Source organism: Enhydra lutris, unplaced genomic scaffold, assembly GCF_002288905.1.
Source record: "Enhydra lutris kenyoni isolate GAN:26980312 unplaced genomic scaffold, ASM228890v2 scaffoldscaffold94, whole genome shotgun sequence".
NCBI lineage: Eukaryota > Metazoa > Chordata > Mammalia > Carnivora > Mustelidae > Enhydra > Enhydra lutris.
The window spans coordinates 2,592,550-2,608,815 of NW_019154178.1; the positions used below are offsets into that span (position 1 = coordinate 2,592,550).

The 16,266-nt window shown below is 60.9% G+C and overlaps 1 protein-coding gene across 6 annotated transcripts in view; it reads right to left on the reverse strand.

Annotated features, from left to right (window-relative positions):
* The window catches only part of LOC111139050 (Rho guanine nucleotide exchange factor 11), a 78,399-nt gene extending 62,366 nt beyond the window's left edge, over positions 1 to 16,033 (reverse strand). For 5 of the 6 annotated variants that reach the window (XM_022491168.1, XM_022491167.1, XM_022491165.1 and 2 more), the window contains exon 1: positions 14,393 to 15,088. In XM_022491168.1, coding sequence (XP_022346876.1) covers positions 14,393 to 14,424 — 32 coding nt within the window. In that variant the 5' untranslated portion in view covers positions 14,425 to 15,088. Of the gene's footprint in view, positions 1 to 14,392; positions 15,089 to 16,002 lie in introns of those variants that run through there. The other variant, XM_022491164.1, reaches the window with a different exon arrangement.
* Positions 16,034 to 16,266: the final 233 nt, after the last annotated feature.

A 16,266-nucleotide genomic window follows, 5' to 3' on the forward strand; every position in this document is an offset into this window, starting at 1 on the left:
GTCAACATACAACAATCAGTTGTGTCTACACATACTAAAATAACTAAAAAGCGGTTGGTAAAAACCACCCTTTAAAATATGAACCATGGATGGGAGTGAGGGGCGGCGGCGGGAGGCCTGGGCGGTGCCATCGGGTAAGTGTCTGACTCTTGGTTTCTGCTCAGGTCATCTCAGGCCCTGGGATTGAGCCCCCGCTTGGGCTCCACACGTGGCGGGAGGTGTGCTTGGGGTTCTCGCTCTCTCTGCCCCTCCCCTGCTCACGCACACTTTCTCTCTAAAATCAATAAACAAATAAATAAAATAGGGCCAAATCTGACAAAAGATGTAGCAAGACCAGCACATCAGAAAGCACGAAACAGCACTGAGAGAAACAAAGGACCTCCGTGCGGGGAAACCCGCACACGCTTGTCTGTACAAGACGGGGTGGCCTCAAATGGTGCTGAGGGAAAGAGGGTGGACAGGGAAAGGGTCACCGTGTGTGACACAGAATTACACAAAACGTGAGCCAATGTACCGTGAAAGAAAGCCAATCTGTGCCAGAAAGTTCCGGGTGGGGGACGAGAGAGAGACTACAGGAGCATCTGGGGGTGACGAGAACGCCTGTGGTCGTGGCGGGGGGACAGCATCAGACGCACACATCTGTCAAACTGCGCTGGGGCACGTACCCTGTGTGCATTTTGACTGCACATCAAATATACCCCAATAAAGCTATAGAAAGGGCAAAAAAGCAGCTTTATGGGAAACAGGTCCTCCGGGTCCACAGCAGAAGTGAAACGCTGCCCTTCTCTGTTGTAGAGATGGAAGCAGACGCTTCTTCCCGGTAATTCAAGCCTCTGCCCCAAGACATTCTGTTCCCGACCCAGGTCGCAGTGCTGCTAGATCATAAAATGAGGCAATGGCTTTGTATTTAAAACAGGGAAAATCGCCACATATACACATTCCTTTGCGTTCTATCTGTTCGTACGTACAAATGACTCTATTTCATCAGTTAGCGCACCGGCCGGTCCCAAACATCCCCACCGGACAGGCAGCACAAATACTCAGCGAAAACAATCCAAAAAGCAATTAAATTTGCCTTTGTAATTTAATACACAGTCTGGTTTTGCAGGAAACACGTTCTTGGGGACATCAGGCCCAAGTACCACCAACCCGAGCTGTCACCCCTCCTCCCATCTCACGCGAGGGGGAGCTAAGGCGATCACAGAGCAGGGCGGCCGGCACGTAGGAAGCTGCTGAGCTGCACGTCGACAGTGAGCGCGCAGACGCCTCCGTGCGCATCTGCCGGTGTCGCACGCCTACAGGGGCTGTTCACGCGCCGCCCGCTCACCCGCCTGAGCGCCCCACAGCCGTTCTGGGTCTCCCTGCGTGTGCACCTCAACGTGGCCTGCATTTCCGTCTGCTGATGCTCACATCAGAAGAGAGAGAAAAGCCAAAGATTTAATGCTGAGATTCTGTCCATAAATTCTCAGTGATTACAGTCTGATGAACCAGTCGCTCTGCGGGAAGAAGACAAGTACGACAGGGCACATGGTCCAGGCAGAGGACGCCGCCAGGCGAGAACTCGACCAGCTGGGGATGCTAGGGACATCTCAGGGGAGCTTTCAGGAGGGTGCTCCGTGCACCCCTCCTCTCCCACAGCCTTTATTTAGGCTTCGTAAGTTATTTTTTAGGGCATGGGAAACGCTGAGCACTCAAGGAAGCAGCACCACACCTACGCCCTCGTTCCATAATGCTCCTGACTTCACAAAGGGACAAGGACACGTTTACAGTCAAATCAATGACCCTGAAGGATATAAACTTCATTATCATCCAAAACATCCCCAGTGTTGAGTCCTAACTGGTGCACATGACCAGAGCACCAGTTGGGGGGGGCACGTGACAAGAGCATTCCTGAGACCACACCCCCTGGGAATGCTCAATCTACGGAGTAACAGAGAAGTTTCAGACAAGGACAGCACCCCAGTAAAGGAGATCAGCGGCTGGTTGTCTGCACCAAGAAGAGGGCCAGAGCGAAGCGCGTTCGGAAGTCCGCATTCCCGATATGCACTGCCGCGGTGCGGTCCCAGGCACACTGCCGAGCTCGTGTTGGCCTCTCCACGAGGACCCCGACCTCAGAGGGTTCACGTCACCATTGAACAAGACTCCGCGCACAAAAATTCTTCAGAGTATGCGCGAATCCGATCCACCAACATGGGAAAAGGACTACGCGTCATGAGCAGGTGGGATCTGTACCAGGAATGCAAGGTCGGTTCAACACAGGCATTTCTCTCAAGAAGGTACGCAAAAGAGCAACAGGCACACGAAAAGCTGCTCAATGTCATCAGTCATTAAAGAGACGCAAGGTCAGGGAGCCTCCCCCCAAGGCATCTGGAAGATACGCAAAGGCTAGGAGTGGACGCTGACGGAGGGGATGCCAGCCAAAGTGAGACGGGCTGGAAGTCTGCGGTGGGAACAGAACCTCGGATTCCTGTGGCATCCGGGCTGCCGGTGCTGTCTCGTCCTTCCCCCTCACCCGTCTCCCGCACGCTTCCCTGAAACCGTGGGCCCCTGGCCCCGGAGCCAGCCATCTTTCCGTCCTAGCCAATTGATTTTCCAATCCTATAGCTTTTGTAGAAAAGGCTCTCCACACAACGACGGGGACAGATGGGGCAGCCAGACGAGCGGGTCCCCCAGGGAGGGACGGTCCCCCATCCGCGGGAAGAGAGAGGAGCAGTGCTGCATCAGAAGGGGGGCAATTCCAATACGGAAAAGAGCTGTCAAGGCAGTGTGCCCCGAGGCCACCAGGCCCAAGGAGGGAGAAGGAAAGGGAAACCAGGTCAGCCTCCTGCTCCACGCGCGTGCTCTCCGCAAGCCCACGGTGGGGTTAAACTCCAGGACAGGTGCAGACAGCTGTGCCGAGGGGAAGCGACGCACTGGGGCTCGGAGCCGAGGGTTGCCACGTTATGGGGGTTCTCAGTCTCTGCCTGAAGCCGGCTCCTGCCGCAGCACCTGACAGTCTGTTCGCTTGCCTAGCGAGGCAGGAAACGCGATGCAGCAGGGCCGACCACCCAGCACGGGTCTGCAGGCTGCGCGGGTCGCCGGTGGGTCGGACGCACACAGACTGTCCGTCCTGCACCTGCCAGGACTCTTCTCATTGAAGGAAGAACTTCACGATTACCGCCTCCCTCTTCTCTACCCTCCGGCCTCCTTCCCGCCCTCCCGCTCCTTGGTGCTTCCCACCCTGTCAACCACCATTCCTCCGATCGTTCCGGAACAGGCACACGTGCACACACGCGCACTCACGCAAGCGCACACTCTATCTCGTGCTGGAGCACACTTTTCTGAAGTAACTGAGCTCAGGGGGCTCCCAAGCAGGTCAGTCTCTGGGGTAACTGGAGGGGCAGCGGCAGGACCCAGGGGCGAAAACAAAGCTCAGAGTCCCAGGTCAGCATGATGACGGTTCCAGACAACATGGTGACACGCATTACAGACATCAACTCCCACTCCTCCACTTTATGGTGAAATGAAGGCCTGGCGAGGTTGAGCGATTTGGCTTAAAACTGTACGTGTTCCTCAACAATACAGAGAGAAATAATCCAAACAAACCTGGGCCAGGGGTTTGAACAGACGTTTCTCTAAGGAAGACCCACAAACAGCCAACGAGCACACGACATGATGCTCGACGTGAGCTGTCCCCGAGGGGACTCAGATGCAAGTCACAAGGAGAACCCACCTCAGGCCCGCGAGCGGCTCCAACAGAGACACATCAGCGAGTGTCAGCGAGGACGCGGGGCTCCAACACTCGGAGACGGGCCCAGGGTGCCCGCGGGACTTCTGCGGAACTGTCCGGCAGTTCCTTAAAGCGCAGAACACGGAGCTGCGTGGGATCCGGCAACCCCTCCCCCCCAGGGCACGAACCTGAGAGAGCTGAGGACACACGTCCCCACAAAATCCCACACACGAATGTCCCCCACGGCATCACCCACACCAGCGGGAAGCGGGAGCCTCCAGGTGCCTGCGAGCAGAGGACGGACGGATAGGTGGACGATGCACGGGGCGGAGCACCCTTTGGCCACAAACGGAACCAACGGCTGACACACGCCACGACGTGGATGAGCCCCGGGAAGATCAGGCCAGGCACAAGGGGCCACGTGCTGCAGGACCCCTTCACAGGGAGAGTCCATTAACGAACCCACGGACACAAAGTAGATTAATGGGTTGCTGGGGCTGAGCGAGGGCCGGTGGGAGTGACGGCTTTGGGCACAGGGTTCTCTTCGGGCTAATGAGAATTTTCCACAATTAGCAAGTGAACTGCTGAGCGATGCCGCACCGCACACTCTGACGTGGGCCATTCGACGCGCAGGATTTCTCCCTATGAAGCCGCGAACGAAGACGCCGTCGGGGCGCCTGGCCCCGCTGCTGCAGTGGGGCCTGTCGAGCTCGGGCATGTCAGTCCGAGTCCCACGCAGGGTGCAGAGATAACGTAAAAGGAAAATCTTTAGAAAAAATTGCATCCGTTCACTCGAGAACTTCACAAGCGACCCCCGCGACACGGCCCTGGCGTCACGGACACAGAGAAGCTCCGGAGCTGCTGGGAGGTGTCACACTGCGTGGTCGTGCGCGTGGTGACCTATGACGGCTCCGCGCTCTTCCCGTCACCCAACCCGCCCCACTCCGGACCAGGTAGGAGGCAGGAGGCAGGAGGAGGGCGGAGTCCTCTGCCTCCAGGACAGTCCCAAGTGGCCCAGCACACCTGCTGGGAAGAGGCCTGCCGGGTGAGGGACGCCACGCCGGTCTCTGATCCCCGTGTCCAGACTGCTGAGTGGCCAGAGCCTCTCTGGGCTTGCCTCCCCGTCTGGAACGAGCACCAAGCCCTGCCCGACGGCTGCTGTAACACAAGGGACAAAACCGCACCCCAACAATACGTCACTGCCCAAACCCAGAGGAGCGCCATCGGGGCCTTTCTCCTGGGTCCTGAACCTTCCATCCCTCTCTCTGTCACCCGCATCCTCCCCTGCTTGGAATGCTGACCACCTTCTCGACTCTGATCTTCCCTTTTGCGCAGTTCTGAACCCAGCTTTTACCAAATTCACTTAAGTCCGCATCATAAACAAGCTTCCCTGTTGTCTGTCTTCCCCAACGGCCTCTAGTCCCGGTGCGTCCCCAGCGCTGAGAACACGGCCTCCTGTTCACACGCATCTGATGAAAGCGTTGAATACGTAAAAAATCCCGGCATCCCAGACCAAGGGCTGTGCAGGTGGATCTGACAGGGGAGGGGTCTCTGCCCCCATACCCCGTGCAGGCGTCTTTCTCACCCTCTCGGGCTCCGCGTTCGGAGCTGGAGAGGGACCAGAGCTGAAGCAGGAGAGCCACCAGGCCCGGCCCACATCCTGCCGGAGAACCAGGATCTCCTCTGGGTTTCTGCCACGATGATCCAGAGGCCTGGAACGGGGTGAAGAAGCTCACAGAGGCCACCAGGCCTCATGGTGCACCAACCGCGGCCCGCTGAGCCACGCGGACACCTGCGCAGATGTCACCCAGGAGGCCACCAAAGACGCAAACGCCCAGGCCCAAACCCAACTCAGAGTCACGGAGTCAGAACGGCAGGGTGCGCCCTGCCCTGCGGAAGGGAACGAGTCTCTGGCCCACACTGCGGCGTGCCTCCCGGTGTGAGTGCGCCTCAGGCGGCCAGGCTTGCCTTGGAAAAGTGAACTCAAAGTCCTACCGACAGGGACCAGGGGCTATGTCTTCCCTCCGCTTCCTCCTGAGCAAACTTCAGAAACGACTGGATGAGCCTATCACCATTTCTTTCTCTTTTAAAAGATTTTACTTATTTATTTGAAAGATAGACACAGCGAGAGAGGGAACACAAGCGGGGAGGGGGGGTTGGGAGAGGGGGAGGCAGGCTTCCCGCTGAGCAGAGAGCCCCATGCAGGGCTCGATCCCAGGACCCTGAGATCATGACCTGAGCCAAAGGCAGACACTTAACATCTCTATCACGGTTTCTTCATCTCCTCTTCTCTGGCTCCTGCCTGCCCCCCACACCCAGAGGCCACAGAAGTACCCCCACATTCAGACAGTTCCCTCTCCCTTCTCTATGCCCCCCTCCTCCCCTGGTGGGGGCATCAGACACTGCCGGCCTTCTGTTTCTCTGCCGCTCCCCGCCCCAGCCTCTTCTGTGGGACCCCGCTGTCCGCCTGACCTGGATGCGTGAGCAGCACACACGCGTGAGCAGCGCACGTGTGCTTCTCCACCCCGGCCTGCCAGGCCCAGGGGCCAGCTCGCACTCAGCAGCTGCCCTTGGTTCTGTCCCCGAGGGCTGTGGCTCACCCTGCAGCTCCTTCCCTCCAGAACTCTGCCGTGCGAGGGGGACTCCCAGCCCATGCCCACGTCAAGAACAGGTGCGCTGTCCTCCCCCACACAGCCACCTGCTCAGTCTCCCACCTGTCCTTCCCCACCTGTGGTGACGGCTCCCTGCCCCATCGCCCCTTCTCCGCTGAAGCTGCAGGGACGCGGTTTCCCAAGAGCACATCTGCCCACGTCGCTCCCCATGTAAGTCTGGCGACAGTGCTCTGTGGCCCTCGGGACAGAGTCCAAATGCCCTAACCCAGGCTTCCACAGTCCCCAAGACCCAGCTCCTTCCCGTTGTCCAGGTTCACGGATCTGTCATTCTGCAGTTCCATGACAGAGCTCGGCAACCCTCCAGCCCACTGCAGCATGTGTGGCCCCTCTGCCTGGACCCTCGAGCCCTCTCAAGCCCTCTTGAGCCTGGCTCTCAGTTTTAGGCCTCCATTTAAAGTCCCTCCCTCCAGGAAACCCTCCTCAGAGTCCCTCCCATGTGCTCCAGGCAGACTCACAGAAGAGTGTGCTGTCACGCACCCCCCAGCGTCCTGTCTGCCGGCCCCCAGCCACGGGCACCTGGACGGCACAGCGCGCAGCTTACTCACGCTGAACCCCAGGGCCTGAAGATCCGAGAAGCTGACCGATGTTCTCATCTGAGGGATGGTGCGGACACTCCCAGACCTCGGCCTGCTGCCCGCCCTGGAAGCCGAGTGGTTCCTGTCCCCAACGCTGGGGCCTGAGGAGAAAGGGTCCCATTCACAAAGCTACCTACTCCACTCTCTCCACCACCTCCCCTAGAACAACAGTGGCCTTTCTCTGCGGGGCAGGCTGCTCTGGGAAACGAATGGGGCCAGCCCGGGGCAGGCGGGACAATGGCAGGGTGGGCCCCGGTGCCGTCAGACCCCTGTGGGGAAAGGCAGCCCGGAAACCAGGCCGCCGAGGGGGAAATCCCCCAAGCTCCGCGAGGCCAGCAACCCCAACAAGGGTGCTCTGTCCCTACAAGAAGTACCAAGTGCCCCAGACCTCGCACCACCAAGAACAAGGGCAATTCTTGGTCTCGGTTCCCGGCAGCCGTGCTCAGAGCTGCCTTCCTGAAAACCCCGGCTCGGCAGGCGGGGGACGCGGGAGGTCCCGAAGCAGCGGCGGGCACAGGCGGCTCACAGCGGGCAGGCGTGCGCTCCGCAAACCGACGGGGCACCAGGAAGCCGTCCAGAAGGACCAGCAGACACTGCAACCCCGAGCAGCAGAAGGCGTGATCGCCAACACAGGACACGGAAAGAGCCAAAGATCGCCGGCCGGCGCACCGCGGGCAGCGAATTCTGCGCGAACCTCTCCGTGCGTTATTCTACACACGCGCAAGTAAGACACACCAGAGTCCAAGCGCTCTGCGTGTGCGGAAGGAACACGGAATGACAGAAACGTCCCGGTGTGCCGTGTGAGCCTGCAAGGTCCCCTGCAGCGGGGGGCGGGGGGCAAAGCCTGTGGACAGGTGCGCGGGGAGGCGCGTGGGCCCAGGAAGCCGGTGGGGGGCCCAGGAACAAGACCTGCGGCAGTCAGAGGGGGCTGAGCTGAAGGGAGGACCCGCGATCCCGGGATGCGGAGTCGGGGCCAGAAAGGAAAGGCCACGCGGGGGCCAGCGAGGAATGCCGTTAGGGTGAGATCCCACACCCTGCGTTCGTGCAGGGTCCCAGAGCCACATCTGCGGGTCCCTCGTGTAGGGCGAGCACAGGTCGGAGCCCCCCGCCCCAGGAAGTCCGTGGCAGCTGAGCAGAGCTCAGGCCGGGGGGGGGGGTCCTTGCCCAAGCAACCACCTTCCCAACGCCCACCCTGGCATGCACCACAGAAACCACTCAGCTAGTTATTGGCCGGCAGGGGGTGGGGGGTTCCCACAGAGACCCTCTCGCTCAAGGTCCTGGACTCTGGAACGCTGGTCCCAGGACCCTGGGGCTGGGTGCGATCAGTTCACGGGCTCCGTCAGACACCTGCCCGCTTCCGCAGATCAGGACGTCTCCTAAGCCGTGTCTGGCCCCGGCTTCCCTCGCCGCTCCCCCTCAGGAGGGCTCCCTGGGGAACGACTGCCTGGGGGAGGCCCCACCGGAGGGCGGCACTGGCGGCGGGGCGGGGGAGGGGGTCGTCTCACCAGCTGTACCTTGGCAGCCTACTGCCGGGCGGCCACGGGAGGCGGGAGGACTTCTGCGCAGTCTTCTCTCTAGTGGACCCTTCTTCCAGCCAACCAGCCTCAAAACCATAGGAATCAAATCTGATTCAGCCTTAACAGGCCCTGCTGATTTTCTTTCCAAAACGTCTTTTAGATCCTGCCCCTCTCCTTGCTCAACGTTATCGCTCACCACGACGGCTGCAAAACTTCCCCGGGGCCCTCCTGGGCCCAGGCCTCTCCCGCGACCGTTTCAAAGTCAGGACTGTCTCTGCGAACAGTTTTTCTGACCTCGTAACACACGACCCTCCCCGGCGCCCAACGCCTTCATCCCCCCATCCTGCCCTCGCTCTGCTCCACGAAGACCAACAACCCCGCCGTCCCAACCCACCCCTCGCTCGGTCCCACCTGTGACGGCTGCCCAGGTTGCTCCCTTGTCTGACGGGCTCCGCTCTTCTCTTCCCAATCTCTAACCACCCGTCCCAGCTGCTCTCCTCAGCACCAACCTCCTGCTCGTCTCTAACCGTACGTCCCGGTACGCGACGAGACCGGCAGTTACGGACGATGCCTTCGCTGTTTCCGGCTGCTTCCCTGATAACCTTTCGCACCAGGAACGTGAGCTCCCCGTGCTTGCGCGTCACCTGCCGCAACAGCGGGAACCCAGCGAGGCGCGACTCTGGGACAAATACTTGTGGTGCCTCGAACTGACCGCAGGTCGCGCCGGGTCACGGGGCTGCGTCCCTGGGTAGTTGTTGGAGCCATTGCGTCCCCCTGACCGTAGCCAGGCCACGACTGGTGACTGGAGGCCCCATCAGACCACTTTAGAGTAGCAGCACTTAGTGCCGGAGAAAGTGCTGGAAATCACAACTCGGAAATCACTTGCTCTGACTTTTCAAAGCTCCTCCCTGGTGCGTGCGAGTCTCGGTTTACTGTTCTTTAGAACAAGAAGGGAAATCCCGAAGAAGTCAGTAAAGACGACAGAGGAACACTTATGATTTTAGGGACTGGCTGAAATCAGGATTAAAAGACAACGAAATGAGCTTAAGCTGTAGCAGAGGCAAGTCTGAGCCCGTAAAGGAGGCTCAGGCAGGTACTGCGTGGTACTTCCTCTCACGATGGAACACGGGACCCAGGACAGACCCCCACCTGCTGCGACTAGCTCCAAGGGAGTCCTCTCGGAGCCAAGAGGAAGCGGCAAGGTGACCCCTTCTGACTTGGGATGCATGTGATTTTCGGGCCACACCTCCAGGTGCTTCTCCAGGTGGGAGAGTGCCCCCCCGGGTCCCACGAGGGCCGTGGGTCTGCAGCCCTTCCTGCCTCCCTCACGGTCCTTCCACGCTCCTCCCTCGTGTCGGCGCCCAGCGACTCCCTGGTCTCTCCAAGCTTTCACTTTCACCGATTCCAGGAAGGCCAGACAAGATTCCTGGAGAAGGGCCCCAGCTCCGGCGTTCTCAAGCGGCCAGCGCGCTCGCCTGGAGCTCGGAAGGTCCCCTCTCCTGGTGGATCCAGCATGACTGTGAATAGGGGAACGATTCCTTTTTTCTTCCGAGACAGAACCCGCACCTTCTTTAGTGCTGCTCCCCCCACAGGGCGCAGGAGGGACCTGGGAGGCCAGAGCCATTGAGGTGTGGGTCCTTCCGCACACGACCTGGTGAAAAGGAAGTGTGCGTGGTTCCTGGGGCACGGGGCTGGCAGGCCACAGATAAACCCTGGAATCAAGCTGTTAAAATAACAAACCAATAAAGTGGAGTCTTAAAGGCAGCAAGTGCCACTGTGAAGACTTGAAGCAGGTTCGGCCAACACAGATGAAAACGACGCTTCCTCCCTCACGTCCTCCGGGTCTGCACACCGAGCAAAGCCCTTCCTGCATCGGAATCCTAGACCTTCAGAGAGCAGGTCACGGAGCACCCCTCAAAGCTTCCAAAGACCGTCCCGTGCAGGTGAGGGGCTTCTAGGACTCCCCTGTCTTTATGCTAACTTGGGAGCTGGCTATTACCTTTCATGGAATCTTTTTTATTTTTGATGTAATCATACTGTCACGTAACTTTTCCTATTTTCTAACATACTCTCACAAACGGATGGCAGGGACTCTGACCATGATCTGACAGTTTAAAAAAAAAAAAAGGCTAAAAAATTTGTTAATCAGAGGGTGCTCTTTCAGAAGTGTTTCTGAGTGTGTGAAGTCAAGCTTAGCCTGCTCCTGCCCATCACGGTGATCACCCACCAAAACCCACGCAAATCCGTGGCCACCTCTCGTCTCACCCCAGACGGCATGGGGGTAGGTTCTGGAGAAGACTCGGCATTGCAGGGCTTCGTATCTGCAGCTCTGAATGGGACACCAACTGCCTCAACTCCGCTGAACGTGGATTCTAAGGCCCAGGGCTTGATAAGAACCTGAGGCCAACGTGGGAAGCCACCTTGTTCTGGGAGCCACCCCTTTCCTTTCTAGATAAGCCCAGTCTGGGCAACCAGCATCTCCTCTCTAAGACCTTCGCTGAAGCCCAAGGCCCTCTCCCAGCACCTGCGACCAGCCTCCCTCCTATGCCTCTCCTCCAACCTCACCGAACACTGTGCTGCTCCTAGAAGGGGGAAAGGTACCTTCAACCTCAGATCCCTGATAAGGACGGTTGCCGGGTCGGATTCATTCTGAACTGGGAATGGCCAGAGACTGCTAAACACATCCTTTCTATTCCAGTCGAAGGGAGCCAAGGTAGCTGCAGCCTCTCCCATTCAGCAGAATTCTTGGGAAGGCACCCAGGACCATCACCCAAAGCTCTCCTCCAGTCCCAGGCACCTCCACACACCAAGCCTGCTCACTCTGGCCACGTGCTTCAGAACAACACGACGCTCACTCGGCTGCTCGAACGGTCTGGGGCTCATTTGGGAGGTGGTGTGTGAAGTTAAACCAAACTCAGAAGTCCACGGCCTGAAATGTACAGTTTTACAGCTCAGAAAGCGATTCGAAATATATGATCGTGTTTGCTTTGCTCCTCCCAACAGTCCTACGAGACACAGTAAATGTTATAATCCTCAAACCATGCACAGCGTGAAAGTGCTTGTGAACCGGAAGGCCTTTCATGCATGTGAACGCTCACGACGCCCAGGAGGAAATGAGGGGAGGTACGTGGCGTGTCCAAGTGCGCAGAGTTGAGCGAAACGCCAGGATTCAAACCAGGCCCTCTTGGTGTGACGCTAGTGCTTCCCTGTCTGTGCTGGCCCACAGGACTATGGGACTCGGCACAGAGGACAGCGGTTTTACAGAAGCAGATGTCTAACCCGCCAGCTGGGAAACACCTGCCATGGGAGATGAGGCCTAGAGACGGCTCAGCAAAGCTCACTGTCACCCCACAGAAGTAACCCGGCGTCCTCCTCTGCTTGCGGCATCAAACACGCTTTCAGAGATCCTGAGAACATGCGTCCACAGGCAACAAGCCGTCTGCCGACAGAAGGACAGGGGCTGAGCAGCTGCACGAGCCCGCGTGTCAGTACAGGAAGATCAAGAGTCGTCAGAGACACTTCTCCATCCTCTGGCTCCAGGTGTCAGCTCCCAATAGGGAGTTAAAGATGCTTCTGAAGAAATATTCCAGAGGTTTCTTTGGGCCACACATCTTCTCCACACGTCTTCCGGCACGTGGTTCCTCCCTAGGAAATACACACCAGCGAGGGGGCCGTCTCGGACCTGGCTCTATGTGGGCAACCAAGCCAGGAGTGCTGAACACTCTGAGGGGGAGGAATGTACACTTGCTGACACGCTCGCTCACCCCAGCATTCTGGCCCGTAGGGATGGAATGCTCACCGCAGGCCCACTGCTGAGTGAAGGGGATGCAGTCGCCGCCTTTCTGGGGCTCACTGTTGAGTGTCAACAGTTCCTCGGTCTTCACTGGGAGCCCTATCCTTCCCTTGCTCCCCAACGGGACTGTGCATCCATTGTGACACCCGTCGGGCACCTTCCACTAGACTCTACGCAGCACACCATGGATAAGATATCTAGATGGTGACCCAAGCCTCTGACCAGGCAGAGGTGATGAATGCTCTGTCTGCAGAGCTATGGTACCTCAGAGGAGAAATGGGCGCTTTCCTAGAGAAATGACGGCACCGTTCCCAAGACTGTTGAAAAGACCAATGCAAAGGGAACACTGGACAGTGTCATACGCTACCGTCAAAAGGAGATGTGGAAAGCACATTCCGCAGGACCAGTACACAAACCCACTAAGGCAGCAGGGGGCAAGCAGAAGAGCCTACAGGGGTCAGGAGATCCGCATTTGGGCTCAGATTCTGCCCCTAGTCCAGCAAGATGGCACAGGGCAAGCCAGGTGTCCTCCTAGAGCCTCAAGGACCCCCCCACCGGACAGCGGGAATAACACGGTCCACCTTTAGAACCGTTCCATGAAAGCATGTGGGGAGAAACGTTCCACACCATACCTCACCAGATGGTGAGGGTATGCGAGCTCCCCTAGGAGCATCTCGCATCAGCCCAGGAACCCTCCTGGCCTCCTTCCTGCACCCTCAAACCTGGATTTCCATCTGCTCACATCCCTGATGTCAGAGAAATCACTCACCAACCACATCTCACAAAAGGCAGATGCACTAATGCCTGAAACGAGAAGGCAGCCCTGTGACCATGTCACGTCCCTGCCCGGACACACCTCGGGCCTCCCTTTACAAGACGCGAGCTACAGGGAAGCCAATGACAAGGGGAAGGGACACACGTTTTATGCCCTTTGTGGCTGGCTGCCTACAGCCCACTGACAACGCAGGGCCCAGGTGGGGGTATGGAGCCGGTGAAGCAGGACTCGGAGGCGATCCACATACTAGTGTTCGGGAGGGATTACGCTTATAGCCCATTCCACAGCCAGAAAGAAACTGCTACTAGCACGGATCATCGAAGGTTAACTGGCATGGAGAGACCTCGGCTCCCCGCTGTTCCTGCGTCTCCAGCAACAGGGTCTCCAGGCCCGGGCTTCCATCTACTTGCTCCGTCCTCTAACCTCCACCCACCCAGTCAGGCTATGTGCAGAAGCTAAGATTTTTAAGGAGAAAGGGGCTGGGAGGGGGCTGGGGAAACAGACCCTCGCAAAGTTGTAAAGAGCAGGGCTACCGGCGCTGCCCAGGCTGGTAGGGGGCTGGATCCTGGGCCCGGGCTCCAAGGACCTCCAAGGACCTCTGCCCATCAGGCCTCAGAATCCAAAACAACTCGTTCCGGCTCTAGGCGGAGGGAAGGCCCACCCTGCAGAGTCAAGCTTATTAAGTCCGGCCTGGAAGATTATACCTTAGAGCATCTGCTGGTCAGCAGGTCTCAAGTTAAACCCTAAGTTTGGAGAGGAAGAAATTCAAATGCGCCCTGTGCATTTGGAGGCCATTATTATCAGTCACTGGCAAAAATCCAGACCTCTATGGGTGCAAAGGGTGCTTCTGTCCCATCAGTCAGGCCTAGAACATCCTCCCCGGCTCTGGAAATGGAATCACCCCCGCCCCCCAAGCCCCACCATTCCGTAGCCACCAGCCCGCGGAGGCCCACGCCCCTGCCAGGGCCCTTCCCCCAGCAGCTCAACACCTAAAGCCAGTCCCAATCCACCCTGGGGACTCACGTGACCAGGCCCGGGCGGCCTCCCGCCCCCTAAACAGGCAAGTTAGGGGCTCAAATTCAGCCTGTAGCAGGGCAAAAGTCAGAGACTGAGGGAAGCACTTCCCCTCTGTGTCCTCTCCCGGCTTCACTGTTCATCGCTCGTTTTTAAAATGCACTGAATCGGGACACAGACACACCGAGAGGACACACAAACACACATGGCCGTACTGTCCCCAGAGACCCGCGCTCCCACCCCAACCCCTCCTTCGCAACCTTTTCCCCAATGCAACACCCTCTCCCCCAGTCTCCGGTTAAGAAAGTGCGGAAAAGCCCCTTCCCAGCGCGCCTACCTGTCTATGCTCTGGGGCAGCCTCACACTCATGGTTTCTCAGGGTCTCCGCGCGGCCAGGATCCTGCAGTTCTGACGTCCTGATCGCGGCTGAGTCGCTGCAGTTTCCAGGGGAGGCGCGGGGAGGGCCCCCCAACCTCGCGGCCGGACAGTCGGACGCTCGGACGCGCTCCGCGGGCCCTTAGGAGCCCGGGAACCGAGGCTCCCCTCTCGTCGGACCAGCCGGCATGGTGTCCGTCCTCGGCCCCCCGCCCCTCCCCCGTCGCAGAAAAAAACCGAAAGAAAAAGAGGAAAAACTGCGACCTTCTCAGAAACCAAAAACCCAACCACAAATCTGTTCAAGGCCGGCGCCGGGGCTAACACGGGTCACAGAAGAATCCGCCCTCAAAGCGGCCGTCCTCGCTGCAAGACCCAGGCGGAGCCCATGCTCGGGCCGCCGCTCCCGCCGCTGTCCTGCCGCAGCCGGGCGCCGGGGGCCTGCGGGGTCGCCCCGCGCTCAGCACGACGGCCGCGCCGGGGCAGGGGCGGCGGAGGGCCGGGCGGGCGGAGAAGCGAGCGCAGACGCCGGGCCGCCGCGGCCACACCGCTCAGGTCCGGGCCGGCCCCGCGGCCGCGCGGGTGCAGCGCCTTCAAGACAACAACAGAAACAGCCTTTGCGCCACGGCTCGGGGGACCCTTCCCGGCGCCCGCGGCCCCGAGCACGAGCGCGGCGCCCCCCGCCTCACGCCCGCCGGGGCCCCGGCCTCTCCGCGTCCCGCGCCCCGCGCCCGCCGCCCGCCGCCCCGGCCGCCATCAACCCGCGGACGCCGCTCGCGTGCCCGCGCCGCCCGCCCCGCGGCCTCCTCTGCGCCGGCCCGCGGGGGCCCGGCCCCGGCTCCCCTCCGCCCCTCGCGGCCCGCTCGCCCGCCGCTGCCTCGGCTCCGGCCCCGCGCGCGGAAGGCGGCTCGGCGGCTCCTTCCGGGCCCTTCCCCCTCGGCGCGCCGCTCCTCGGGGCGCAGGCCCGGCCGGCCGCCCGTGCCCGCGCCGCCCCCCCGGCCCCGCTCCGGCGGCGCGGCCCGCAGGCCCCTCCCCCGGCCCGCCCCGGCCCGCCCCGGCCCGCCCCGGCCGGGCCCGGCCCTCCCCCACCTCGGATCCTCCCCCTCCTCCCCCTCCAGCTACCCTTCCCCCTCCCCTCCCCGCCGGGCCCGCCCCCCTCCGCCTGTCCTCCCGGCCCTCCCCCTCTCCCGACACGCCCCTCCCCCTCGCCGGGCCCTCCCCCGGCCCTTCCCCCCTCCCAGGCCTCCCCCTTCCCTCCTCCGGCCTCCCCCCGCGCCCCTCCCCCTCCTCCCGCGGCCCGCAGCCCCCCGCGCGGCGCCCTCCCTCGGTGCGGCCTAGCCGGCCCCGGCTGCGGCGGGATCCCCGGCTTTGCCCGGCCCGGCCCGCCGGCCGCCCCGGCTCCGGCCCCGGCCCCGGCTCGCCGAGGCAGCCCGCGCCGCCCCCACCGCTCCCCCTTCCTCGGCCCCGGGCCGCCTCCCCACTCAGTGCCCCTTCCCAGGTCCCCGGTCCCCCGCCGCCCGGCCCCCTCCCCGCGGGCGCGCCTCTCTCCCGCCCCCGCGCCCCGCCGCGGCTCACCCGCTGGCCACCTCTGTCCTCATCTTCGTCTCCAGAAGTGCGTGCGGCCTCCCTCCTGGGTGCCGGGAGCTCCGGAAACTGGCCCCGGCGTCTGCGGCCCTGCGCGGCCGCCGCGCACCCGCCGCGCACCCGCCGTGCGGGCGGAGGGCCGTGGCCGCGGCCGGCTGCGCTCCCGGGCACCGCGGTGCCCCCGGCGTGGTGCTTTTGAACCCGGGGGAAGAGCCTCTCAGGGCCGATTCTAGTTTCAGAGAATCACGGTTCCCG